Source organism: Lissotriton vulgaris, chromosome 11 (genome assembly GCF_964263255.1).
Source record: "Lissotriton vulgaris chromosome 11, aLisVul1.2, whole genome shotgun sequence".
Lineage (NCBI taxonomy): Eukaryota > Metazoa > Chordata > Amphibia > Caudata > Salamandridae > Lissotriton > Lissotriton vulgaris.
The window spans coordinates 919,565,226-919,584,711 of NC_141699.1; the positions used below are offsets into that span (position 1 = coordinate 919,565,226).

Below are 19,486 nucleotides of genomic sequence, written 5' to 3' on the forward strand. Positions count from 1 at the left end.
ATTTAAGAATGCAACAGATACTTAAGACAGAGTTTGATATGTTATTTGGAGGTAAACATGTCATAGTTTTTGGAGATCTACTGCAGCTAACTCCTGTGAAAGGACAACCTGTATTTGAAACTGTTGCGCATGAGGAGACCAGAAAGTGCCTGGGAAGTATTGGAAATGTTAATATATGGTCACCTTTCAAATATACTGAACTGATTCAAAATATGCGACAGGCAAAGGATACTAAATATGGAAATATTCTTCAAGATACAAGGATTGGAAAACTAACTGAAGATGCGAAAGACACTCTATGAACACGATTACTTTCCAAGCTGTTTCCTAATGAAGATAATGTACCTGAGAAAATATATAGTAAAGAGGTAGCAGATAAGTCAGTCATATGCTTGATGCCAACTCTCAAAGAATGTTCAGTTTTTAATGAGAAAATGTTGAATTTAGAAAATCAAGAAATTAAGAAACTAGAAGCTAAAGATAGAATAGAGCATGAAGGTAGTACTATTGTTTTGTCTGAAAAGTTGAAGTTAAAATTGGATTCTCTTCAGAAAACTATATCTAAAACTGCTGGCTTAGAGAAAAATCTGTATGTATGTATAAATTGTCGGAGAAATTTACATGTAGAAAGAGGATTGGTAAATGGAGCAATGGGTAATGTTGGTTTTGTCAATTACACAAATAGAGATTAGATTGAATTTTTAAGAATAAAATTTGATGGAATTGAGAAAGTTCAACAAATTAGTCGCTGTTCAACTCGTTTTTTGCTTGTGAAAGACTTATATGTCCGTCGGAAGCAATTTCCAATTGGTTTGGCATATGCAGTGACTATTCACAAATCTCAAGGTTTAAGTGTAGATTGTGCTTTGGTAAATATTTGAAGCACTGTATTCAAAGAGGGTATGGCGTATGTTGCTTTATCTCGAGTTAGAACTTTATGTGGACTTTATCTAATTGATTATGATGAGACAAAGATTAGTGCAGATTTAAATTGTGTGAAGGAGTATAACAGGTTAAGAAGAGAATATGCTCCAAGTCTACCTCAATATCCTTTAATTGAAAGGCGTATGGTTGGTCAGAAAAGGATAAATGAGGAAAAATGTGCTGAAGTAGTCGAGAAACCAAGAAAAAAAGATGTAGCTGTCGTTGGTAGGCGTAAGACAAAGGTTAGTATTGAAGAGATTGTTGGATTTAAGTTTGAAAACAGGTCTGGTGTCAACTGCTATGCAAATGTAGTAGTTAATGTTTTTTTCTAAAAAATGTAAAGCAACAGATTGTACAAAATCGGGAGCAAACATTTTGTTCATTACATTCTGTATTTGAAAAATGTAGCAAGTGTTTCAGAACTAAGGAATGTTTTAGACATATGTGCAGGACTAAATCAATTTTCTCAGAATATTCAGCAAGATTGTCAGGAATTTATTATGTACATGTTTACAGTTTTGGAAGATGAAGGTGTAGATATTGATAGTCTTTTTGGCCTTTCTTATAAATGGGAACATAAGTGTGATAATTGCTCATTTTCAAGTATTACTGATATACACAGTGAAAGATTTATATATTTAACATTACCAGACTGTAAAGAAGTGTCTTTTAATAAACTAGTTAAAGATGTGCATCAGAACATGGTCTGTTCTCAATGTAAGTCTGAAATGTTATCAACTTTATTTATCCACAGATATGGACAATATGTAATTTTAATGTTTCAACGATGCAGAGCTGATGGGAGTAAATTGTCAACTTTAATTAAAAATTTGTGGTTTCTCAAGTATCTATTTCTAGAAGAACATTTGTAACTGTAGCCATTATTTTTCATTAAGGGCCTTCAACATCATCAGGACATTACACAGCTTATTTGAAGTGCCCAACAGGCTGGAAGCTTTGCAATGATAGTCAATTGACTTTTAAGAAACGTTTGCCTTTTGACTTAACTAACTCCTATCTGCTATTTTTGCAACCCAAATTTCAGTAAAATGGCTTGGTGTAGGAAGATTAATACTGTAAAGATATAAAACTCTGTTGTTTAGAAATATCATGTGACTGAGGGTGTGCAAATCTAGAAATGAAATTTGTATTTGGCATAGTGATAGCATCAGGTACAAGTTTACTTAATGTTTGATGGTACAGAACACGTTACAATTTTTAACTGGAAAGATTCAGAAAAGAATAGATAAGACTAAGATTAAGAAATTTCAGAAAATAACTACTTAACTCATAGTATTTGGCCACGCGGAAAAATATGAGACAAGAAAATGAGTACTTCAGATAATTATTTTAGAACATATATGGACACAAGTTTTTGGAGAGGTATTTAAAAGATAACGAGTTAACTTATACAATTTGGTCACGCGGAAAGGTATGAGAGAAGAAAATGTGTACTTAAGATAGATTTTTAAAGAAGATACTTGCACGGGGCTTTGTTGAGATATATTTAAAAATAGGTGGTATAGTTTAATTAGTTTGTAACTGTGGAAGATGTACTGTGCTTACTCAAGAAATTGCGAATTAGAGAAAAACATTTAAGACATGTTTTTTTCAGGTATTTATATTATGTATGGAGATCTGGTATGGGTTTTTAAACAATCATTTTGATTGTATTTTATTTCCTCGCTGTTACATGATGATTAATATTGAAATCACTGTTTATAGTGAAAATCAATGTATTCTGAGGACAGCAAAAATAAAACCATGTAATATGTTGTTTGAGTTATTTTGTTCCATTGGAATTTGAAATATGTATTATAACAGATTTTTTATTGTCTTCCATAGATATTACATTTATAAGGTAAGTACAACTAATAACATCCTAGAGTTTTGTCTGCTTCGCTCTTATCCTTATTGTTTTAATCTCCTTCCATTCTCAGTACCGTTTAGTCACACTTATTCCGTTTAACTCATTCACATTATGTGTATTTTTTTCCTGTTTCTGTAACATCTTTTCTGTCACCATCTTATTCAGTCTATCTCTTCAGTTTGTTTCTACTGTTGTCTCATGGTGACTCACCTTTATTGATCTTGCATCACCTTTGTTTCTAAAATGTTAATTTGTTTGTCTTACTGTATCTAATATTTGTTCCTTTACTTTCATTAATTATGCTCAATTCTTACACTTAAATGTAAAGGGCCTCATTTATGAAAGCCTTGCGCCACCGATGCACCAATTTTTGAAATGTTAAAAGTGACGCATGTGCGGCGCAAGGCCTTCATAAATAAGGCCCATACTTTACTTCTCTTACCTACTTTATTTCTATTTATATGTGTCTTGCAGTGCTTGTCTATTTGTACCCCGTTTACTTTCTATTACTCACCCTTTTTCACTCTGTTTCTCTTACTGTTTTTCCTTTATTTTATTTATCTCCTTAAGATATTCCTGTACTCTTACTGTGTTTCTTTAAGAGACTGTTTACTTCGTGTACTATCACTGAGCAAACTTTTATTTTCTCTCTTACTTTACTTTTGTTTAAACACTCATTCTTTCAGTGCTATTATCTCTTTCAATTAATTATGTTACTTATTGATTTATATACTAGACATTCTGTCTGTCTCTCTCCCTTGGTCTTTTTTCCTTTTACTTTCCGTTTCATTGACTCCTACTTTTTTTGTTTTATGAAATGTACATTAAAATATTATTTTTACTTTTCTTCCACAGATACTATGTTTTTTAAAGAAATTTACTTTTACTTTTTTACTATTTCTTAGGTGAGTATAAAAAATAAAGAAACTTTTCCATCACTGTGTCATTTGTCTATCCTGGTTATACCAGTGTCATGTTTAATAAAAGCACTTCCACACAGGATTGGGTGCATTGTCTTAAGGAGTGCTTTAAAAGTAATTTAATGAAATCAGCGACCTTTCACTGAGTAAGTTCAGCAACACTGATATATGAAAACATTGGTGGTAAATGATGTTAAATGTTAAATGGTGTTCTTTCTAGGACTTTAACTCCTTTGCTGTGGTGGCAATTCCGCTTCAGCGTTAGGGGGGTGGGGGGCTGAGTGGCCCTCGCATGCTCATGATGGAGCCAATCCTTCACGAGCCGTGGTTGTGCTGTTCTCATGACAGAGCGGTTCCGTCATGGCCCCGCTCAGTCAATAGAAGGCACTGCGCAGGTGCAAAATCAGTGCTGCGCAAGCGCAGCGGCAGGGCCATGACATAACTGCTCCGTCATGAGGACAACTCAGGCGATGCTCATGATGGAGCGGCTCTGTCATGAGCATGGGAGGAGTTAAGAGGTGTTAAAAAAACTGGGGGGTCTCTTCAAAGAGTGTGTTGGTTGTAATTTAGAAGGCACTTTAAAACACATAGGGGCAGATTTATGATGCACTTGCGTCTCTTTGGGCCACAATTCCGTCACTTTATTTGATGCAATGGCGGTGCAAATAATGTGCCATATTTACAACGTGATGCATCTAGGAGATACGTTATGTTGTAAAGCCCTACACAATAAGGAAGTGTTCCTGTGCAGGGGGGGGGGTCGTTCCTGTGCAGGAACGTCTCCTGAAAGTGGCTGAGTGAAATCTATGACATTTCACTCAGTCACTTTCAGGCCAATGCTGCCTCAAAACCCTGCATGTGCTTCAAGCAGGCGTAGGTCTTGACGCAGCATTGTGAATATGGGGCACCCCCGAGACTTGCTGGAGCTGCGTCACACTTGCAACACAACTCCAGCAATGTACCACCTTTCCGGCACAGATGCTTTACGCATGTGTGCTGTTTTTGCACCATGGTGCGCCACATTATAAATGTGGTGCACCATGGGTGGTGGAGCAGTGGCGTAATGTGGCGCACATTAACTGGTGCATCCCTGGGGATGTGCCAGTTAATATAAATCTGCCCAATAGGTTCAAAATCTGCGCTTAGCAGAGTGTTGGGCCTCTGTGGTGTTATGTTTTTTCTGTCATTCTATGTAGATATGTAATATTGCAAGTTTTTTGTCAGGAAAAAGAAGCCATGACTATTGGCTTTGCGAATGATTCCAAGATTCTTAAAATAAAAAAGCAGCAACCATGGCATTGTTCAATATAGTATTGTAAATACTTATGTTCAAGAATGATGAGTAAAAGAAGGTTAACCTGATCTTTTAAACTTATTCATAGGCTTCTTTAAAGGAAGTGTTCTATATGATTGTAGCGTGGGTGTTTCACTTTTTTATACTTAACACAATCCATTCTGTATGCTGTAGCAAGAGGAGTGCTACATACTTGAATATCCTTCAGTGCTATTTTATTTCATTTACTAAGTGGTAATGAGACCGACACTGAACTTTAATGGGCGGGAGGGGCTGCTCCTGTGCTCCTGAAGGACTGCGAGGCCGCTGCAGCAGTGGGAGTGAGGCCTCTCAGAAAGGGAGCAGCGCACCTCCTTTTGATGCCCACAATTGCAGATAACAGGGTATGGACGTCCGTGGAATTTATGGACGGTTAGTCAGTCTACTGTGTGCGCGGCGCCCCTGGCATTTTATTGCGGGGCACAGGGGAGCCGCTGTGCATAGTTTGAGAATCAGAGACTTCGGAGATAAACCTTCATAATAGCAAGGCTCCTAAGCGATAAAAAAATCGCCGCTGCTCGGCGTTGTAAATATCGACGGCATGGGTGGAATTTTCCACGGTGTTAGTGCTTTAATATCAATGGGAACACATATGTGATAGTAAATGCTGTAACAGCCGCGGTACTTAACATTATCGCGTGCAAACAAACATTGTTTTCACACAGTAATGTGTGCCTTCTAAATATGGGACGGGGTGGATTTAGTTTTATTTTCTACTCTCTTATGTTAACTATGCCGAATGTTTGATTAGAGCAGGTTTTAACACTCCTACGATAGACAAGTTTATTCCACCTCTTTCTCTCGCAACGTCTCTTTTCGTGATAGGGTGCTTTCCCCTTGAACCACATTTTGCATGTGCTTTGACCTACGCCCACTTTGCATGTCAGTAACATACTGTACGCAACATATGCAAAGTGGTCTTACTGCAGGCGATGTAATGCCGTTTTCAAGAAGGTGCAGCAGAATATTTTCAAGGATAGGTAAAACATTAACGCCGCTTTTATCGGCAGAAAACTGCAGATATAGCGGCGATAACGGCGTTGATAATATGCTCTATGAATTGCATTCGAATCTAATGTTAGATGTAAAGACAACTAACGTAGGTTTCGGCTGCAATTCATAGATCATATTATGAAGGCTATTATTGTTGTTTTATCGGCAGTGTCCTGTCGATAAAACCGACGATAATGTATAACGTCTCCTTCATAATATGGCCCAAGTATCGTCGCTTTTTTGCATAATTGTGCCGAAAAAAAGCGTTGATACTTCAGCTCGTGAATAGAGCTATTTTTGGTGCAATGAGTTAGTTCTGAAAAGAACTTTTTTTTTTTTCAAACAAGTGTTATATTGTTTTAGATTTTTAAAACTTGCACCAAAATTTTTAACTGTAAAACTGTGACAGTATCAAATTGAAATGCAAAAAATAATCTTTTGTCGGAGCATTGATGAGTCAATTTTTATTTTAATAAGATTGAGGCTCTGCTCTTCGTACAGAAGAATTTCTCCACACTCGTTGCATTTCATATGCAACTTAGCCAAATATGGTCTCAAGTCTATTACTGCACTGAATGGAGATACAGGTCGTCGACCAGAAGATGTGCTGGCCATCTCTGATGGTAGTTGCGTGGCCAGGGCTCTTGTCGATGCCTGTGCAAATTTCTCAGGATGCACTTGTCTGACATGCTTCATCATGGTATGTATGGAAAAGGAATACTTTTGACGGATTTCCTCTTGAGAGAACTGAGTCACATATTGTGCAAGTTACTTTTGGCGCATTCACTTTTTTTTGATCCTTAGGATAAGTGAAAAATTGCCAGATGAAAGATTCCTTCTTTTTTCTTAAAGGTAGTCAATCATTTTGTTCAGATTCGGATGATTAATTCGGTGCGGCAGCCATTTCACCAAAGTCTTCAGAAAGATGTAAAACGTTGTTCTCCCTTGAGAGTACAAAAGATAGTGAGGGAAGTGGGTGGAGTGGTCCGTGAAAATTCCAGAATAGAAACTACTAAGAACCAATTGGAAGTGTTGTTTGAGTCACATGACTTCAAATACGCCCATTAGGACGTGTACGTGCTGAGGGAGGGAAGTGGATGGGATCTGTGAAAATTCCAGAACAGAAACTACTAAGAAGCAATTGGAAATGTTTTTAAGTCACATGACTTCACATGCGCGTATCAGGACGTGTACACGGTGACAGTATCTGATCACGTACGTCATTTGGAAGTAGTGGTCTAATTCACTGAAGTTTCAAAATGTGAAAAGGAGTAAATCTAAACACATCCTGATTTTGTACATCTACATCTTCTAAGGGGGATTCTAGCACACAATTGTTAAAGTATAAAACCTTTTATGTTTTTGAAATAATACCGGGGTGTGTGCATCCGGTCACGCACGAAAGTTTAAAAAGACGTTCGGCTCCATTTACTGAAAAGTTTCATAACAATAAAAAAAGAAGGCTTTGACGTACTATAACTTCTTTGAGGGGTCTATGAATAAACTCAATGAGTTGGAATTGCAATGTTTTCTCGAAATATATAGGAGAGTGAGCGCACCCGATCGCGCACAACAGTTTAGAAAGGTGATCTTAATTTACTGTCAAATTTCAATACGTTCAAAATAAGGCAAGGTGCAGAGGGTGCGTGCACGAAAGTTTACAAAGGCGATCTCCATTTACTGAGAAATTACAATATGTTCAAAATAAGGCAAGGTGGAGACTTTCTAATCCACTAGCTCTTTACAGGGAGTCTCTATACAATTCAGACAGTCAAGAAAACTTTCTTTCCGAAAAAAATATTTGCAGAAATTCATTGACAAAACTATAGGTTGCATTCACTATATAGTTCAAAATTAGCATTTTAAAAGCCTATGAAATTCACTGAAAAAACCATAGGTTTTAAACCTGGTATAGTTAGGAAGTAGCATTTACAAAACCTATGAAATTCACTGAAAAAACCATAGGTTTGACACATGTTATAGTTCGCTGGACATTTCACTCATATAACACTAATGAAATTCCCCCGTTATAGTTACTTCAGCTAACTATAACTCGCGCGCCCGCAATGCACTGCTGATGATGTTACATATTACATCACATGGTCAGTGACATCACTCTTGACATCACTGATAACATCTAATATCTCACATATGCTGCCTACAACATATAGGAATAGTATGTCACTGATTCTTGCATGTATGCAATATGTAAAATCTCTTAATGTAGCATATTAACACTCAGACACTGAGACACTCTTGGTAATAATAAAGAAACAATAACCTATATAGATATAATGTATCAGTGATATAGCTACTCATCAACACATTCAGCCACTAAAATAGAAACTGATACTGACACAGATATGTATATATTTAAATATTACTCAGTAACCCATGTACTCATTAAGATATATTTAATCAGTCAGTTATAGAATCTATTTTTCACCAAAAAAGCAACCGTTTATACACATATACTAAATTTTTGTTCAACCAACTTTCAGATCTACATATATTAAATATATGTAATTTTCAAAACTAACCCATTTAATAGATGATGTTATGAGTGATGTGATGTGTGACATCATCAGCAGTGCATTGTGGGCGCGTGAGTTATAGTTAGCTGAAGTAACTATAACGGGGGAATTTCATTGGTTTTATATGAGTGAAATGTCCAGCTAACTATAACATGTGTCAAACCTATGGTTTTTTCAGTGAATTTCATAGGTTTTGTAAATGCTACTTCCTAACTATAATGTGAGTAAAACCTATGTTTTTTTCAGTGAATATATATACACACACACACACACACACAAAGAACTCCATGAGTAGTCTCCCTTTACCAATTTCTTGTGCCAGGTGGTGGGCGGTTCAGTTTACTACCACTGTCCTCAATTGTGGAAGTGGAGTTGAGAAATTAGGTAGTGCTATTTAAAGGTCCTATGGAGGGTGAAAAAGCATCCCTTGGAGGGCCGTGGCTCGGAATTGGATGGGAGCGTACGTGTACATTGTCAGCGTCATCATGTTCTCTACTGGGGGCTGCTTAGCCATGCAAGGCGTTGCCTAACAATGCCAGTAAACCAGGAAAATGTGTGCGCATAGTTAGTTGGCCTGAGCTGTCCAGTATAATGGCTATTAATATAAGCAGATGTTTCAGAGTACCACCATGGCCAAAAACCAACATATAACACATTTACAAAGCAGAACCAGAGCAAAAACAGTGTATCATAACGAATACCTGAAAACAAGCAGCCTAAATTATTTTACAGATATTACCTAGCTTCTTAAAGGAACTGAATCATGATGATCTTGTGATGGATTAACAGATTGAAGGAGTAAGGAGGCAGGCTCATAAAGCTACATCTCATGTTCACACTCATTGACAAGGGAATGAACAATGCATGTTATCCTAGTGACACAATAATCAAACTAAGTTGAGACAAGCTGGGCTGTCTACAGAGGACGCTTGGCCTATGCACAAGTACACAGAGTCATGTAGGGAGCCTTGCGTTATGAAGACTTTGCTAACCAAAGTGTCTGGGTGCCCATTATAAGGGAATACAAGAAAATGGGAGCCCCCCAGGCTATTAAACACAGTGGACAATGAATGAGGTTACTAAATGAACTTGAACTCTGCCTTGCTAAAACAATACAGCAGACCAGTGATTTAATTATATCTTCAGCCAGAATGCCTCACTTTAAGGTGAGTAAGCATTTATTCAGCTAGGCAGAAAAAGAATCCTTTGACTTTCAAGTGACACAAAGGGACCTTACAACTGGTGTGTAGAGCATCCACTAACCAATAAAGATTGTCATTTGCTCTGGCGTGACCACTATGACAATAACAAAAACACTTTATATTCTTAACAGCCTTCCTAATGGTTTGCATAAAGTAAAGAAACTAAAAGACAGAATAACGTTCACATCTATTTAATAAACAAATTGACTGAAAAAGTATTGCTACCAGCACAAGAGAATCCCACCTTCAAAACATTTTCATGATAGATCTCCAAACTCAGCTAATTTAAACAATGCAAACCAACCCTCTTGCTCACAAGATGAATGGAGGCATTGTAGACAATAAGCCAACTGCGGTGCGAGAACTTAGTTATAGTGTACTGGGTTTTCCTTGGCAAAGACACAATCCTCAAAGGATAACTGCATACATTTCACAGAGAAACCGTGACCAGTCCTATTCTCCATATGACATAAAAAAAGAATGTCGCTCCTGTAGAGAAAAATCATCATGTAGATGCAAGACCCAATCAGAACACACACATAATAGAATGGCCTCAGATGACTGACCTATTGTTGTATTCACTCAGACTGTGATAAATATATAGGATAACAGATGCAGGCAACAGCACGTCCAGTTTGTGAAATCTCCTTCAACATCTACAATAAGGTGAATGCAACCACCTGCTGTCAGCACCAGTAGACAGGCTCAAGAGGGACAGTATCCTTTGTATTTGTTGTTTGGGAGAAAATTAATTGGAATGACCCGCACCTTTTGTAGGAAAGTGCCCCTTTTCTATGGCCCCTGCATTTTGCCCCACTGCTGATGGTTATGACAAAGTCCAATGGAGCCTGCTAACCTGGCCCCCGCCGTCCCAGTGCTCCCTCCCAAAAATCTGATACATGTAAATTCGTAACCCCAATTGGCAAGGACTTCAAACCCCTTATAGTTCCCTGGTAAGTGGTACCAGTGATACCTAGAGAATGTGAGTTAAATGCGTCAGCAGAGCCTGAAGCACTAATTGTGCCACCCTGAGTGACACAAGTAAACAGATGACAGCAGCCCTTACTTGATGCAAACAGCTCAAACTGGACTTCGCCCACACCATGTGATGCAAGTTCATAGCACTTTTTAAATACATGCCAGTCACCACTAAGGTAGGCCTCCTGAGCCCAGGAGGCATGTTGCAGTATAGTAGAGATGTGGACATGTAAGTGCAAATAGATATGCACTATTCTAAGTTAATTAATGGATGGCATCATCCATTACTGTTCTTGAAGGCCAATGCTTAAACCATCTGGCTGGTACTTTGCAATATACCTCCAATGTTTTTACTGCACTCCTTTTTTTTATGGTGGAATCATGAAAGGATTTATAGGCTATGAAAGATCATCTCAGTGAGGTCCAAGTGTATAAATACCAAACAGAATTATCTAAGCACTGGAGGTGTGCAGTGGGCAATATTGTTAATCAGTTGCATTTACTTCTATTTACTTGCCTGATCCTACTAACACCCCCCCCCATAAAACAGATCCAGGAGCCACTTGATGGTGCAAGCAAACATTTGAAACCTAAAAACATTCTCAATAAATGAGAATGGTTTGAAATATTATACAAATCGTCACATGCTCTGTTTTTCAAATGATGACACTACTTGCCTCAGGAAATAAATTGGTGGGAGTTTAACCACTTGGATGCTAGGCGTTTTCCCGCTGTGTGCTGGAAAATGCCATTTTAGTGGCACCATGACGAGCTCAGCTCGTCATCAGCACACGACCCCTGTGGGTGATGACGAGCTGAGCTCGTCATCAGCATCGAAGGGGTTAAGCTAGCAAGTTAAAAAGGGGTAGATTGGGAAAAAAATATAATAGCTTTGCCAGCACTGTGCAAAAATCAAGCATAATCAAATACATTCAAACAATCCCATGCAGAGCCTTTAAATTCTTGGAGACTTGGGAGTGGAAATTCATCATGATACAGGTACCCTTGGGTGATAAGACATTGCTTCTGCAGTTGGTGTACACCGCTGATAAAAATCTGTGTCCTTATAGTACCATAGAAAGCTATTACAAGATTGGAATACTTGATAGGTTGCAGTTGTAGCAGAGCTGGGAAACTCAATTCACAAATAATGAAGACATCCTTGTTGTTGGATCTTGTGGAACCAGGAATTATCCCACAATCCACAACAATCTGTCCAGTCCATCAGTCCAAAGCCTAGACTTCCTCATTACCCATTCAGTATTCAAACCTACATTTTAGGATTCTAATTAAGAACATATTAAAACATCTAGTGTTTGGAAATGGAAAATAAGGCTACTCAAGGTCATACAAGACTGACATGAAATACAGTGAACGGTGGCAGCCGGCAACAAATGAAAGCAATGATACTTTTACATGGACATGCTGTTAAGGGAACACATGCAGCTACAGGTTTTCCTACTTAAATTACATATAGTCACTGATTCAATCGTTCTCTAGAGCTCATTCCCTAAATGAGATACAGTTTTCAGGCAGGTTAATACATTATGTGGATGCTGGCTTAAAGACTTGCTGATTGTATTCACCAATGGTTGTTTATTGCTAATGCCAGATTTCAAGTTGTATTTATCAATCAATCAATCATCGAATTTATATAGCGCACTACTTACCCAGAGGGTCTCAAGGCGCTGGGGTGGGGGGTCTGTTACTGCTCGAACAGCCAGGTCTTGAGTTGCTTCCTGAAGGCGAGGTGGTCCTGGGTCAGGCGAAGGTGGGTGGGGAGGGAGGGAGTTCCAAGTCTTGGCGGCGAGGTAGGAGAAGGACCGTCCCCCTGTGGTGGTTCTACAGATGCGGGGGACGGCGGCGAGGGCGTGGCTGGTCGAGCGAAGCTGGCGTTTGGGAGCGTAGAAGTTGAGGCGGCTGTTGAGGTATCCTGGGCCTTGGCTGTGTAGGGCTTTGTGTGCGTGGGTGAGGAGGCGGAAGGTGATTCTCTTGTTGACCGGGAGCCAGTGCAGGTCTCAGGTGTCCGGAGATGTGGCTGCGACGGGGGATGTCCAGGATGAGTCGTGCTGAGGCGTTCTGGATCCGCTGAAGTCTCTTCTGGAGTTTGGCGGTGGTTCCGGCGTAGAGGGTGTTGCCGTAGTCCAGACGGCTGGTGACGAGGGCCTGGGTGACCGTCTTCCTGGTCTCGGTGGGGATCCACCGGAAGATCTTGCGTAGCATGCGCAGGATGTTGAAGCACGACGAGGAGACGGCGTTGACTTGTCTGGTCATGGAGAGGGAGGAGTCCAGGATGAAGCCCAGGTTTCGTGCGTGGTCTGTTGGTTTGGGTGCGTTGCCTAGGGCGGGGGGCCACCAGGAGTCGTCCCAGGTGGAGGATGAGGATCCCAGGATGAGGACTTCCGTCTTGTCCGAGTTCAGTTTCAGGCGGCTGTTCTTCATCCATTCGGCTACCTCTTTCATCCCTTCGTGAAGGTTGGCTCTGGCGGTGGCGGGTCGTTGGTAAGTGAGAGGATCATCTGGGTGTCGTCGGCGTAGATGATGTTGAGGTTGTGCTGGCGTGCGATGTCTGCGAGTGGGCTCATGTAGATGTTGAAGAGGGTTGGGCTGAGCGAGGCGCCTTGAGGGACGCCGCAGATGACTTCGGTGGCATCAGATCTGAACGGGGGGAGGCGGACTCTGTGTCCTCCCGGCGAGGAAGGTGATGATCCACTCCAGTGCCTTCTCCTGGACTCCGACGTTGCTGAGGCGTTGTACTAGGGTACGATGGCAGACAGTGTCGAAGGCCGCGGAGAGGTCTAGGAGGATGAGGGCCGCTGTTTCTCCGTTGTCGAGCAGCGCTCGGATGTCATCGGTGACTGCGATCAGGGCGGTCCCGGTGCTGTGGTTGGCCCGGAAGCCAGACTGCGAGGGGTCGAGGGATCCGTTCCTCTCGAGGAAGGCGGCCAGCTGCTGGTTGACTGTCTTCGCGATGACTTTTGCAGGAAATGGGAGCAGCGAGATGGGGCGGTAGTTCTTGAGGTCGGTGGGGTCAGCTGATGGTTTCTTGAGTAGAGCGCTGAGTTCGGCGTGCTTCCAGCTCTCCGGGAAGGTAGCGGTATTGAAGGAGGTGTTGATGATGTCTCGCAGGTGGGGTGCGATGACAGCGTCGGCCTTGTTGAAGACGTGGTGAGGGCAGGGGTCGGTCGGAGATCCGGAGTGGATGGAGTTCATCGTGCGGACGGTGTCTTCGGTGCTGATCGGAGTCCAGGCGCGGAGGGTGGTGGTGGGGGGCGGTGGTTCGGTCATGGTGTTCGTCGGTTGGGTGCTGAAGCTGTTGTGTATGTCCGCGATCTTGTTGTGGAAGAAGGAGGCGAGGGAGTTGCAGAGGTCTTGCGAAGGGGTGATGTAGTTGTTTCCAGCGTTGGGTTTGAAGAGCTCTTTGACGATGTTGAAGAGTTCTTTGCTGTTGTGTGCGTTGTTGTCCAGTCGTTCCTTGAATGCAGTTTTCTTTGTGGCGCGGATGAGTTGGTGGTGTTTTCGGGTGGCGAGCTTGAGGGCAGTCATGTTGTCCGGTGTTGGGTCTCTGCGCCAGGCTTTCTCAAGGGCTCTGCAGTCCTTCTTGGAGCTCTTGAGTTCGTCGGTGAACCATGGGGCTTTCTTGCTGCCGGGTCTGCTATGCGGGGTCCTCAGGGGGGCGAGCTCGTCTGCGCAGTCGCTGATCCACTTCGTGAGGTTGGTGGCCGCTTGGCTAGGGTTCGTTGTGCTGGTGGGAGGGTTCATGCTCAGGGAGGACGCGAGCTGGTAGGCTGTGATCTTGTTCCAGTTCCTGCATGCAACCTGTTGCTGGTGGTGGTGGATCGTGGTCCTTGCGAAGCTGAAGTGGACGCAGCTGTGGTCCGTCCAGTGGAGTCCGGTGGCGTGGCTGAAGGCGTTGTCCTTGCTGGATGCGAAGACGGGGTCGAGTGTGTTTCCGGCGTAGTGGGTGGGGGTTGTCACCAGTTGCTTGAGTCCCAGGTTGGAGAGGTTGTCCAGCAGGGTGGTGGTGTTGCGGTCGTTGTCCAGATGGAAGTTGAGGTCTCCGAGGAGGATGTAGTCAGCGGAGCAGAGGGCGTGTGGGCTGATGAAGTTGGCGATGTCTTTGCTGAACTGTGTGCGTTGTCTAGGGGGTCTGTAGATGAGGGTGCCTCTGAGGGTGGTCTTCGGGTTGATGTGGACTTGGAAGTGCAGGTGCTCGGCGGTTGTGAGGGTGTCGTCGGTGTTGGTCGTGATGCGGATGGAGTTCCTGTGGACGATGGCGATGCCTCCTCCGGTGTGGTTGATGCGGTCCCGTCGGATGATCTAGTAGCCGTCTGGGATGGCGATGGCGATGTCAGGCGCAGAGGAGGCGTTCATCCAGGTTTCCGTGAAGAAGGCGACGTCTGGGGCTGTGGTGTCGAGCAGGTTCCAGATCTCGATGGCGTGCCTGTGGACGGAGCGGGTGTTGAGCAGGATGCATCTCAGGTGGCTGCTGCTGCTGTTGCTCGTCGAGGTCTTGGGCAATGCTGGAGTGGTGCAGGTCCGGATGCAGGTGAACTTGCAGGAGTTGCAGCAGAAGGGTCCGTGGGTGCGTCTCGGGGTGGCTCGGTAGCATCCTGGGCTTCGGCCGGCGTTGAGGGTGGCGGCGTCGTACGTCCGGCGGGTGGGCTGGGATCTGCGGGGGCCAGGGGTCCTGGCGCTGGGCGCGGTCCAGGCGCGGACGGGCGTAGACTGGCTTACCTTTGGCGCACCTTCGGCGCTCAATCCGTGCTCCCGCTGCGCGCGTCCGCTGCGCGGTCGCTCTGGGGACGTCATATGAAGGGAGCCGGTCGGGAGGGTCTGCGGGGAGGCGGGAGCGCGAGCCAATCGGCTGTCGGGGGCGGGGCCACGGGCTGGGGCGGCAGGAAAAGCTGGAGCCGGCTTGGCAGCCCTCGGGTGGCTGGGGCTGCGGGAGGCTGGTGTGGGCTCGGCGGCCCTTGGGTGGCTGGGGCTGCGGGAGCAGGCACAGGCACAGGAGCGTGGGGGTGACCAGGCCGAAGGCGCATTTATCAATGCTTGTTTGTATTGGTCAGTGCTTGTTGGGCAACGCCTATCCAAACACGTGTAAGAGTACAGAACTACCCCACGTGCGAGTTATGCAAATATCAAACCGCTTCTGAGAAAGCTATTTAAGAAGCACTCGTTAACGTGACTACGCTTCATCTCTGCTGATCGTCACGACGAGTGCTTCGGTCTTCTCCCGTGAATTCAGCCTTCCAGATCCGGCCCTTCCTTCCAGCTTCCCCTCGTTCTGCAACCCGTCCTGACTCTCCTCCCGCCTCCCCTTCAATTCCTTCCTCACTTCTTGTTCCCTCCTTACCTGCTTCACCTTGAGTTCTTGTTCGGACTTGACAGACACCTGAGGATTGCAGAGCTTCATTGAAAGTCTGAGCAACATCCGTTGCATCCAGGAAACTCGACAACAGATCTATGGAAACAAAAGAAGGACAGTAAGCTTCAGAGACTTAATTTATTTTCCTAAGAACATTAGTGCTAGGCTTAAAAGACTTTCGAAACGAAAAACAAACAAGCCTTTACAACTACAATTATGTATTTCATTGTTTCAAACCTATTATAAGGAACTCTGAGACTTTAATGTTGGATACTTGGGTAAAAGACTTTACAATTATTGAAAGCATGCTCTGCTCTTGTGATTAGTGTTGGATTTTCCAGAGCAACTATCTTTGAGTATACAGTTGTTACTGGTGGTTGCTGGTATCTTGTTTGTTCTTTCTTTTTCTTTAATTCACAGAATCCCTTTTGGAGAATAATTCAACTGGTATTCAGGTATGTGCATGGTTATAGAAGTGAGCTCTAACAATCACTAACCACTAATTTTTCAGAAATTTAAGACAGGCTTAGTTTTAAGTAATTCTGTTTGATATTTTAAGGCCACAGTCAATTCAAAGCGGTCTGCGCAAACCTGTACCAGAGAATTGTGAACAAGGGCCGATGAATCATATGGTCAGTAATGTAAAATGCTGCACAAGTTTTTTTCTAGAACTGTTCAAACCCAGAATAGTGAATATTAATACTGGTGTACAATAATTCAGTACACGTGCCAGCAAGATCTCGGCCCAGAACACTTCCAGAGAAGCAACAACTAGAACTAGTGTGGAACCAGTGTTTGTTTGTTTCTCTTCCACTTCCCCTTCCCCTTATGGACTAGAAGGCTTAGTAAGAGTTACATCCTTGCTACGTTTACTAGTCTAAGAGGGAGTTGGGACTTAACCGCGTCAAGAGGAAACAACTGGAGCACTTAGCGTGACTGCGCAACACATGCTTGCTCCTCTTTTTCATCCCAAATAGGTCAGATTAAGTGGAAACATACGAGTGAGAAAATTATTCACAGGAACACAAGTGTGAGAGCCAATAATGGGGAAAACTCCCTTGTCTTCTGGAAGGGACATGTAAGGAATGCTAAATGTGCTTCTGGGACCGGGTATTCAAGAGACCTCCTCCTTTTGTGGGTCCACATGGGTAGGGTGAAAGGTTAAATAACATTCAGACACAAAGTCCCAAACGGTGAAAGCAAACAAGGCGGTGAAAATGTTTAAGACATTTTTGCATAACTTTTTTTATATAGAAGAAAAGGCTTCCTTGCACTGGGATAACCAAAAGACACACATACCTCGTCTTGTAAATAATATTACCTATGGAGTGAGTTTAAACATTGCAACTGCCATTTAATTAACTTACCCTGCATTTCCATCTTTCTTCTTTCAAAAATACCTGAAGAAAAAAAATAACATTTACATGTATAGATATAGAAATGTACACTAGACCGTAAAATAAATCTAGAACACATGAGTTTGCATATAATGAAAAAAGAATGTCATTTATTCACTGATGGATCATTATGATAGCTGGTCATATGACGATTTATAAATTCATATGAAAGTTTGGTTTCGTCATGAGTACAGCATTATATAAAGCAATTACCAATGGGCTGATGGAAAGTTTTGCAGATAGTGCATCAAAAAGATTATGTGGGGCCCCTAGGATTGCTCCTTTATAGGTAAAACTTGGCACCTCTAGCACAAGCTAATGGAATGCCATGTTCATGGACCCATTGTTAATAAGCATTAGGCAAGTCCAAATGCTCTTGCATTGCTATTACTTTGTGGTCGGTGCTATTGTTAGCTTTGCTAATGCCAGATGCTTTTTTAAAAATGTCAATCCGCCATCGTAACATTAAGAAAAATGTCCATACTTTCAAGATGGTCATCATAATATAAAATGCAATTTGATTATGCAACACAAAGGCCACCTAGAAAACATGAAAGTATTTTCAAAACTCAAGGTAGCTGTACATTGCACCATGCAATGTGCTGGCCATCTTCGATGGATAATGTTCGACTTTTTTGTTTGCCACTGTGTTACATAATGTTGCATCACACAAAATGTCTTCCATTCTGAAAGAATGAAAATATTATCTATGCTTTTAACATAGGCGTTGCTACTATTGGCGTTGCCAATGCACATTTAAAAGCATCTGACATTGGCACAACCAATTACATTGAGGGAGAGGGCAGCAGGAGGGGGAAGGGAGGTAAGAATCTATGGGGGGGTAAAGAGGGCCTCTTGATGCACAAGAAAGTGCTGAAGGACCACCACCATGGGCATCACAAAGCTGCCACCTAGCATGCATGCAACACTAGACAATATCTGTACCACCGTGAATGAGGGAGACCTGGAGGGTGCTCAAGATCTTCTCTGTGGAGAGGAGTGGGAGAAGTAGCAGAGGAGATACAGAACGAACTATAGCAAGGAGCATGACATGTTCCCCAGCAGAGTGCTACTGGAGAAAACAATATTACAATAATCCCATGAGGAAGGATATGACTAAGCCAATTTAAAGTGAGGATGAAAAAGAAATTCTTCAGGTGAGGGATAAACAAGACTACAGGGAGAAAAACCACCAAAGAAAGATAAGCATACTTAGACAACAAAGCCATCCATTCATGAGCAAGAGGCTTACCCAAAGCGATCTCTGTATTGTTGTACTCAATCTGTCTGCGAGAGAAATCTGAAGCCGTCTGTGCTAAGCCTGGAAAAAACGTAGTGCGGACTTTCTTTAGAACTCTATAGGTGCAGCAGGAGGGCAGAATCCTCAAATGTGAAGTCCTGTTGCATAAAGTTCATTTGCTCCAACTCTTTTCTTTGTGGTAGCTATAACAAGAAAAGAAGCAGTTTAGTTTTGTTTTTCTTTCCAAAGAACACAGGAACATCAAATTCTACAACAAGAACTACAGGAGTCACACCCTGAATAATCTCGGACAATGACGGCTCTTTTTCTGTCTCAATCTATCTACTAACCCTTCAGGTAAATTGAAGAATGTTCACGTCTGAGCTCTAGCTAAGGCACTGTTCAAGCACTATTTGAGTATTAAATGCAAACAAATTGAGTAAGTAGAGAAAGAGCAAAAGTCATACAGCAATGTATTACTATTTAAATCTGTTCACCTTGCAATAGTTCTACTTTGGCAGTTAGAAGTGCATTACAAAACTTCTAATCAGAAGCCTCAGAGCATATACACTGGAGCCAAGTTCAACCGGTTGAAGGCCCAGACTAAACCAGATTTTTAACTGAGTCAAAAACAGATCCACTAAAAACATATATACATACATGATTGCACATGTTCTATTGGCAGTCCGCTCTGCTTAAAAATGCAAAAGCATTGACAGTATTATCT

At 42.3% G+C, this 19,486-nt stretch overlaps 1 protein-coding gene across 1 annotated transcript in view; it reads right to left on the reverse strand.

The window, feature by feature from the left end:
• LOC147683689 (phospholipid scramblase 2-like) overlaps positions 1-19,486 on the reverse strand; it is a 469,436-nt gene that overhangs the window by 349,447 nt on the left and 100,503 nt on the right. Inside the window, exons 2-4 of the mRNA XM_086944891.1 lie at positions 18,772-18,962; positions 17,490-17,522; positions 16,111-16,218 (exon numbers count right to left, since the gene is read on the reverse strand). Of these exons, the coding sequence (XP_086801017.1) occupies positions 16,111-16,218; positions 17,490-17,502 (121 nt within the window). The 5' untranslated portion in view covers positions 17,503-17,522; positions 18,772-18,962. The remainder of the gene's footprint in view (positions 1-16,110; positions 16,219-17,489; positions 17,523-18,771; positions 18,963-19,486) is intronic.